This window comes from Xyrauchen texanus, chromosome 19 (genome assembly GCF_025860055.1).
Source record: "Xyrauchen texanus isolate HMW12.3.18 chromosome 19, RBS_HiC_50CHRs, whole genome shotgun sequence".
Taxonomy (NCBI): domain Eukaryota; kingdom Metazoa; phylum Chordata; class Actinopteri; order Cypriniformes; family Catostomidae; genus Xyrauchen; species Xyrauchen texanus.
The window spans coordinates 5,836,121-5,846,111 of NC_068294.1; the positions used below are offsets into that span (position 1 = coordinate 5,836,121).

At 39.2% G+C, this 9,991-nt stretch overlaps 1 protein-coding gene across 1 annotated transcript; it reads left to right on the forward strand.

The window, feature by feature from the left end:
- Positions 1-3,857: 3,857 nt before the first annotated feature.
- On the forward strand, positions 3,858-6,603 carry LOC127660231 (nanos homolog 1-like). Its single transcript, XM_052150358.1, has one exon. It carries the CDS (start codon positions 3,994-3,996, stop codon positions 4,693-4,695), a length of 702 nt encoding a protein of 233 aa, XP_052006318.1. The 5' UTR covers positions 3,858-3,993; the 3' UTR covers positions 4,696-6,603.
- Positions 6,604-9,991: the final 3,388 nt, after the last annotated feature.

Below are 9,991 nucleotides of genomic sequence, written 5' to 3' on the forward strand. Positions count from 1 at the left end.
TATAGGAAACACAAAAGTATTCCCAGTTTCAAAGAAGGGCGTGCCAAAATAATAGCAATAAACTAACAGGACCCTGATGAGAGAGAGAGAGAGAGAGTGAGAGAGAAGAACTTAAACCATGCTAATTTGGTTTTGCTGGTCTTAGCTGATCTTTCAGGTATTTCAACCTGGTTTTTTGCTGGTTTTGGAAGGTTTGGGCACATGTAAAATGGCCAGTCTGGGAGATCATCTAGCCGACTAGCTAAACTTGCTCAACTCCAGCATGACCAGGTTGGGAGACCAGCTAGACCAGCTTAAACCAGCTAAGACCAGTAAACCATCTTAAGCTGGTGGAAGCTGTTTTTTTCAGTAGGGGATGCCAAACAAGATAGAAATTAAGAGCTAAAGATAGCCATGACAGTGTCAACTTGAAGTTAAAGTCAATACTTTTAACCATCGTGAAGAAATTCAATGTTATCATACCAATTTCTGTCATTTGATTAAACATAGAAACCAACTAATACCACAAAACACCCAGAATTCCTCTAATCCATTGCCAATACTTGCTGATGTTTGATGAACTAAAGTAGTTCATTAAAATTCATCAGATGTTCACTTAGTTGGGACATTTTGATTAATGCACATTTAATAATAATAATCATTTCTAACTTTAATAATTATGATATTAATATTTCACCCAGAATATTAAGACATACATAGGCTATATATTGGGTATATGAACAAATCCCACTAGTAGGAATGACACAGACATCCTTCTTATTTACTATTTAATACACAACTGTGCCCTTTATTTTCTATAGTTGCCAGGACCACAGCGAATGTAAGTGTGTTTATGATATGTTTCTTAGATTTTGTTATACAAGCAGCTACATTGAAAAATACTCAATGACGTCATGCTAATTAGGAGCTCCTCTGAGCTCACACAGACCCCCAGTGGTAGGACTGGAGTACTGCATGTGTATCATTACACGCTGCCTTACAATATGCAAAAAATGTGTCTCTGGAATCAGTCATTTAATATAATTACACTGATTTACATAAGTAAATACACCACAATTAAATACAGAGAAAGACTATTATTTATGTGTGCAGAAATCAGATGGTTTGCACCTGTGTCCCTCCTTCGCTTCATGGGGCCTTGAGCAAAAAATAAATAAATAAAATGCAAATGAGTCTTTTGTTTACCAAGAGATGAGTTAATTTGGCGAGACACACATTACATGTCTTTCTGGACAGAGTGAATTTTGGAGCGGGCTGGATCCAGGACCGCTCAGTGTGGCTGCACGGAGCCAAGAGCTTGTCATCGATGACGCTCTACCATCTCAGCTTTTCACACAGAGTCAAGGCCACAGCAGGAGCAACATAAAAGAACTGCGGGATACGAGCACATTTACTGACATCTGAGCCTGGGGCCATTTAGTTCTAAAAGACGAGCAATCCCGAGGCTCATCCTAATTGCAATGAAACTACTGCAGATTCTTACCAGGACCTAATTTCACAACCTCTTGTGCTTGTTTTCTGGGGGGGGGGGTTTTCTTTCTATTTTTTTCTCTTCAAACCAGCCTACTAATATTTAACATTATTTTTCATCATAATATTAGCAGTAGAGTACAATCAATGAAAAATAGAGAGGTTTATTTTTACCCACATATTCTGTTCACTCCCCATCAATGTCTATTAGGCTTTGTTTGTAAATGGTATCACAGAATCAATGGTAACACTTAACAGTAATGTTCCCTTTGTTAATGGTTTATAAAGGTGGTCATTAATGACTAATAACTCATTTACAAATGCATCATTAATCATGTATATGCGGTAATAATAACAGCGTGCATACAAAGGGTGACTTTCATACAATACCTGCCAAATAGTGAGCCGTTTTATCTCCCGTGTTATGCTGTAAATGCTTAATAAAACGTATTATTTAACAACATTAGTTGGAAATATACCTTAATGTAAAGTGGATGCATATGAAGCATTTATTAAGGAGCTGCCAACATTTGCCAACACATTCTGTGAATGAGCATGAAGACATGAAAAGTGTTTTGCCTTTAGGTAACAAGGACTATGTAGGTAATTTGGGACAGCACTCAGAATAAATGAATCACTCCTTTTAATCTCACTTATTCATTTTTTTTTGTTGCTGCATTGCGACATACGTTGTGAAGTATTTGATGTGTTTGATCAATGTAGTATGAATAAGTGTATTATTAATCTTACCCATGGTGGGCACCAAAAAGTCTACTGAATGCCCTTCCAAGCATTTAATACGTTATTGAAGAGTGGTCCGATAGTGGTCGCAAAACATGCTCTCTGACATCGCCTCGCTCTCGCACATCTCCCTGTCAGACAATTACTGTGCGTGCACTCACACCCCCCACCCAGCAGCGGCCCTCGTAGCGCTTCTGAAGATATGGGTTGAACCACTGGAGTCGTATGTATTACTTTTATGCTGCCTTTATATGCTTTTTAGAGCTTCAAAGATCTGGCCAGCATTCACTTGCATTTTATGGATCTTTGGAGCTGAGATATTCTTCTAAAAATCTTTGTTTGTCTTTGCAGAAGATAGAAAGTCATACACATCTGAGATGGCATGGGGTGAGTAAATGAGAGAGTTTTCATTTTGGGGTGAACTCTCAACAAGGGAACATTAATGTTACAAAGAGTTACCAAATCAACATTATTATTGGACAACAGTACCTTTTCTGTGAAGAACATGTCTACTGTGTGATACAGGGGATTAAACTCAAACAATATCTGACAAATGGGTTTTGATTAGGTCAGATGAACAAATTGAACCTATTTCAAGCGAGCAAATGCAGAATTGTTCATATGACTATATAATTATTGAATAATTATTCCATTATTGACTATTCCACATAGTAAATACTGCATCTGGGAGCTAAGATATAAAAACAGTAAAGTCAACCTCAAAGTATCATCAGATTGAAGTTAAAGATGTCCAGATGTGTCTGAAATGTCAGAGAAAAACATGTTTAAGTAAACGACGCTCACCAGTAAAATCAACTCCACGATCTCTCTGGTCCGCAGGTGCGCACATGGCATGTTTTCAAAGAACAAAGAGCCCATGTGGGCGCAAGACCCTCTGTTTCTAATGACACACTGTAATCTGAGCACGTCGTCGGGTAATCCTGAAGATGAATAGAAACAAGCTGCAGCTCCGATCACTCCAATGTAAACCCACAACAGTGCACACAAAGCATGGTGTCTCCGACTAAAGCAGCTACTGTGCCTTGTCGTTGAGGCAAGAGAGGAAATCGGATGTAAAAATTTATAATCTTTGAATAGATTGCCCTGATTTCTCCTTCATATGTTGCCAGTGGATCATTATACACAGTTGGACGTCGTGAGCTACAGATGTTGAATAAAGAGCTCGCGTTATGCAACTACTGTAGGCTACTGTAGCTATGCAGCCATGCTTTGAGACACTTTGTTTTTACTTGCAAGATTCAAGAAGCTTATTGGCATGGTAAAAAATTGATATATGTATTAGCCTATTGCATGTGCATACTCAGATTATACAATTTCTACATTCCTATTGCCAAATCATATTCAAATTACATGCAAATCGAATATAGTGCAAAACTGAAATGAATTATCATGCAACAGGGCAGTATATAACGCTCGTTCTCAATGGTAAGGGTAACTGGTACAGTAACGTGTACTTATTAGTTACAAAGCAACGTCTCGTTTCATTCCTCTGCGGTGAGCAGTGATCTACTGGTCAGGCTGGAGTAAACATACTGTTGATCTGCTGCTCAGAAACTTGGTTTGAAAAAGAGCCCCGCCCTCCTTCTGCCTCTCCTGGAGCCTTATAACCAGATGCCTGTTCTTCAGACGCAGATACCCAAGAAAGGCACTGGACTTGAGCCTACTTACCCGCTACTAGATCCTGGAGAGCAGACAGAAAGAAACCTGACGGAATATACACATTTGTTTTATTCCAAGTGAAGCATCTTTTCTAAAGAAGACATGGATTTTTTGAACCACAGCTACTTGAGTGCGCGTACCTCGTACGATTACACCTTTAATTTTTGGAATGACTATCTCGGGCTGTCCACACTGGTCACGAAGAACAACAAGCACAGTGTCCCCCAGAGTCCCAACTCCATCACGGAGTCTCTGAAAGCAACGCTGGGCTTGGACGACACGCCTCCGTGCCCGTGCGTAATCGCGGCCGGAGGCGAAGGCGAAAGCGGCGGACACCTAGACTCCTGCTGCTGCCCTCCGCCAGGCTCCGTCTCCATCCTGGACCTGAAAGAGCGCTTCTCCATTCTTAGCCCATTCCAGAGTCAGAACCAGGGCACGGGAGGGCTGCTGTCCTCCTCACAGGAGCGGGAGATGTGCATCGGAGGGGGATTCGCGGGGTTCGACCTGTTCGGCGTGGAGAGGAAGATGAGGAAACCAACTGCGCGGAATAAGCAGGAGCCCAAGATCTGCGTCTTCTGTCGGAATAACGGCGCGCCCGAGGAGGTGTACGGCTCGCACGTCCTGAAAACCCCGGACGGGAGGGTGGTGTGCCCGATCCTGCGGGCGTACACTTGCCCCTTATGCAGCGCCAACGGGGATAACGCGCATACGATAAAATACTGCCCTCTCTCCAAAGACCAGCCTGCCCAGAGAGTGCTGAAGGGAGGCAGAGCTGTGGGTGGTAAGCGAGTGAAAATCTTCTAAAAAAGACTGATGAAATAGCCTACACTTACATTTATTGCACTGAACATTTTCTTTCAGATGATGACTGTTCCGATTGCGGCTTTAAGAGTCTTAACTACTAGGCTACAGGACTTATTAAACAAATACGATATCAATGTTTTCGTTGAGAATACAAAAAACAAAAAACAAAAAAAAAAAACTCTTATATTTTTATAGATTCTTTATTTCCATAGTTTATTGCATATTATTCATAAAAAGCTATTTTTTCCCTTTTCGCGCATAGGTTTTAGATGTTTATTCATTGAAAGTCCCAATTCATAGTCACATGTTGTTGTGATGTTATTTTTGTTGAAATGGGAAACGTGAATGATGGCATTTATATCCACACCAGAGGAGCTGCTCTTCTGTTCAACTCAAGTGTTTTCTTTCATGTAGGCTAAGCCAAGCTTGCACCTCGTTTTGTCTTTTAAACCAAAGTTTATTTAGCCATTAAGCGATTTGACGAATGTTCCACGTCTTCATTTAATTGACATGATTCTGAACTGATGTTGGAAGTCCCATTCCACTCTTCCTTTAGAGTCCACTTCATAAATTCCCTCCTTCCCTCCAGGGCCTAACATTTAGTACGCGCACGGACGCGCACAGCAACACAATAGAGTCTCTGTTGCGCGTTCATGTTCTCAGCATAACTTCATAATAAGCCAAATTATTTCCAACCCCACTGACTGAGCCAGACGTAGGCTAGGTTACATTTTACATTACTGAGCACCATGTTACTCATATTACATGTAAATATAATGAATAAAAATAACACTGAGCGAATTTACATGTTGCTCATTAGTATTACTCAGTACTTACATATGTAATTACACTGTAGCATGAGCACACTGATGTAAAGTGTTACCATAGGCTATTTTCTTTTCACCCAGAACTCTTTAGAGATGACTAAAAGGGGCACTTTCGATGTTTACACCCCGAGTAAGGGGAACACACACTGGAGAAAGAATACAAATCCTATGGGTGCCTCTCTTTAGCTCGAAATGATCTGCTCAACCATTTTCACAAAGTCCACGTTTCTTCAAAACATCCCCGGTGTGCAAGGGGAAAAGAGAGAGGTTTATGACAACAACAAAAACACACCAGTTTGACGATTCTCAAAGGGTCCATGATGGAATCTAGCACGTATGAATGTTCTTAATAAAAAAGCTTTTTGTAAAACAATGCATTTGCCCCTTTTTGCATTATGTACAATAATAAATTCCCAAAAAAGAAAAAAGGATGCAAAAATATTGTGAATGTACAATTGACACTTACAGGACTGCACATTTCTGACCGTTATGTTTACCAAAGGAATTCAATTTGAATGAAGTAATGAACATAGATTTGCTGTATTGTAAATAATTGCCAAACAATTGAAAATGAATTAAGTGATGATGTCTATTCAGTGTTTTACCGTTTAAAAGTGACTTCAGAGGGAACTACCTCACCAGGATTTTGTACTTACATGTAAAATGTCAACTGCAGTTTATTAATATAGTGTGCCATTTATAACAAGGGTTTATAATAGTATTTTTGATCTTTGTATAACATAATTGTATTTTTTTCCAGTGCATTCTAGAGACGAAAGTGAAATTCCAATAAGCTCTAAGCATTGTTTGCTAATAAATGACAGCTGTACATATGAATAAAGATATCATACATTTAAGTTGCAGTTTAGTGTTACATTCTTGGTTGGTGACAGACAGAGAGAGAATCAAATGTTGAAAACATCAGACAATTTGCCACTTTTAACTGAGGTTTGTAATGAAATTAAAAGAGTAAAAAAAGAAACACTGTTGAATATTCTTATTTATATTTTGTCACACTACCCTGTATGCTGCTGTGCAGAAATTAAAGAGATGAATTCACTAGATAAATAAACAGCTTATGAAATGGTTTAACTGCTGCTTTCATGTTGTCATCCATACCCAACTGTGGATTGTGTTTAGCAGACCAGTGTGCAATTTTCACAAGAAGAGCCTTTGTGAATCCCACCATCAACACCAAATGCCTCCGTCCACCTCTGCAGACTCTTTGTTCCTTCATAAATAGCACAGACATCAGAAGTGGAGAAAAATTCTATCAAAATTCGAGTATTGTGGCTTTTAGTCCATGTCTGTTAAAATTAAGGCCATTTATATTCTAGTGTAAACTTACATTTGAAAAATGACTTTGTTAAGGGTTTATAAAGGGGTTTGTTAGTGACTAATAAGTCATTACATCATGGATAAAAAGGGTGAATGTCATGGAATACCTGACAAATAGTGAGCCATTGTTACTCACATGTTACAAATGCCTTTCAAATTTGAATTAGCTTTCCTAGGAAAACAGATACAATAGTATCGATGACTCATAGTTTGGTAAATAACTGAAGTCCCACAATCTACGCCACCCGTGACAAGTGATGTCATCACTTGACCTCTGACCCTCCCTGAGAACGGCGTCTACTAGAGCAATCTTGTGGCCCATCTGTTTTTGTCTCCGCTCCATCGTTGGCAGGCTCCAACACATGTTTCTTTCCATCCTTTCTTCTTTACTCATCTTTCAGAGACACACAGCTAAGACGTTTCATTAAAAATGGATAAATACAAAGTGCAAGAGGGATTTATATTACTGCAGACAGTTGCAGAGAAGCCTGGTGGGTATATGGTCTCAGACACACATAGCACACACATGAGCGTCTGGCTAACAGCTTTTATTCCCGTTACTGCAACCAATTTTCAATGCATCAAGAGAGGATTTTTATAATTAAGTTAGTTCCACCATTTATTCTGAGAGTCTTATCTGATTTTAGCAAGGACAATAGAGAAGGAAAGAAGTTGTTTTTACAACTGAGCCTTGAACATGCTCTTTACTGATTCCCCTTTTAGACATTTATGGATTAATGGAAGGTTATAGACTCGTACAATGTCTACTCTGTGTTTGTTGAGACTAATCTAAGGCCACACGCTGACCATCTGTGAACAAGCCAATGAGACATTTGAACACCATTAGAGTCTGGGATAAATATGACATTTCATCCACGTTCTGGCGCCTGTTTGAACATGTTTCATTATTTCGAATCGTATTATTCAACCATGAAAATGAGGCCTGGTCATCCATCTTCACTATTTTCTTCTCTCAAAACATGCAGTTGCCCCAAAGAGAATCTACAAATTAAGCCACACATAAAAATGTATGAATGCCTTTGCATTAAATAACACAATCTGAAACTGCATGGCATTTATTTTACTGAAAGACAGCACAAGTCATTTCAGCAGGGTTTTAAACAATACAAAAACAGATACACTATACTGTTCAAAATGAAGTCAGAAAGTATTAAGACACTGTCTGGTTGTCAAAGAAAGTGATGCATAGTAAATGTGATAAACTCTGCTGACAGCAGCTTTTAAGCTGTTGGGCATGACATTATGGTGTTCAGGCATACACTCGAGTAAAGTAGTGTAGTGTAAACGTTACAATAATTTAAAATCAGAAGAATCAGAATTAGCTTTATTGCAAAGTATGCTACACACACAATGAATTGGTCATGGTGACAGAAGCTTAGAGAATGCAACCGTATATACGTGCATACAAACATATACATTTAAATATATACATATAGTGACATAAAATATATATATCCATCCATCCATCCATCCATCCATCGTCAACCGCTTATCCTGTGTACAGGGTCGCGGGGGGCTGGAGCCTATCCCAGCTAACATTGGGCGAAAGGCGGGGGACACCCTGGACAGGTCGCCAGTCCATCGCAGAAAATATATATATATATAACAGATAAAAAAAGAGAAATATACAATGGAGCAATAATGTTGTTTGAATATTGTATATACAGTTATGTGCAGGTGATGCAATGTATTGAAGAAGAGGTAGGATATGTTAAAGAATATAAATGAAATATGGATACATATTGGGGGTAATTTTAACTGTTCATGAGGTGGATGGTCTGAGGGAAAAACTTCCTGTGCCTGGCTGTTCTGATGCTCAGTGCTCTGTAGCGCCAGCCAGAGGGCAACAGTTCGAAAAGGAAGTGTGCTGGGTGAATGGGGTCAAGAGTGATTTTACCAGCCCTTTTCGGCACTCTGGAAGTGGTGCGTAGGTGAGTGCCAATAATCCTCTCAGCAGTCCAAACTACGACGCTGCCATCCATTTTATAAGCCTTTATATATATATATATATATATATATATATATATATATATATGACTGTATAAGAATTATTATTATATAAGAATTATATATAAAATTGAACTTAAAGTCAATAACTTTAATCTGATTACATTATATTACTTGGGTTACACATATTTCTAAACAAAGTAATCATAAAAATAATCTGATTATACATTTTTGAAGTGATTAGAAGTTTGTTTGGATTCAATTTTTGAGTTACAGTGCTAAATGGCGCTTAACAACAACAGCAACAAATATATGACAGTGGTGATCCTGCGAACGAATCTTCGAACAAGCCCAGAAGTCTTGCCACCGCAGATGTCGATGAACAGTCTGCGTCAGGTTAAGGGCTTTCCTTAGAGACGGCTTCCTGCACAAACCAAACACCTAGGTGCATTAAAATGACAAAAGTATAGCAAAAAGTATATCAATTTTAAATTCACATGCATCATTATAAATAACGAACCACATCCACATTGTGTTGTATGTTCCGAGCTGCTTGCAAATAACCTACGCAACTAATAAGGCACTACTAAGACACTTTATAATAAACTAATCAACACCTGAAATTCAAAGATAATCCGGTTGACTTTTTCAGAACAGGCAGAGAGACATATAAAGTAGTCAGTAAAGTAGTTGAACAGATGGGACATTGTCTACCATAGCTACTGTATGATCATACATACCCTCAACCTGTTTTCAAGGAAAAAAGAGGTCAGCCTATTCCCATTTCTGAGTCTTAAAAGGACTCCCTAACCTGGTTGAAGTGTATGCAGTTGTACATTGTAATCAGGGGTGTGACCTTGGGTCTGTCTGCATGGCATCCGGCCCTGTTTGAGCATTCTGAACTCTCTTAGTCTTGGCTGCGGGCCAGCCGGATACATTGAACCCCCTACTACAGTCCTGTCTCCCATCAACCCTGCTCCAAACGGAAACTTCCAGGGCTTTTCTACAGAATGGAAACATATGCTGGGAACACATGATTGTGTGTATGCTTCTCTGTAGCCTTCTGATGCTTACACAATCGTATCGTGCCAGTGGTTGCATATATGTGGCTGAATGTTTTGGATTAGGTTTGAGTTCTCAGCCCGGGAATTGGTTGGATGGGT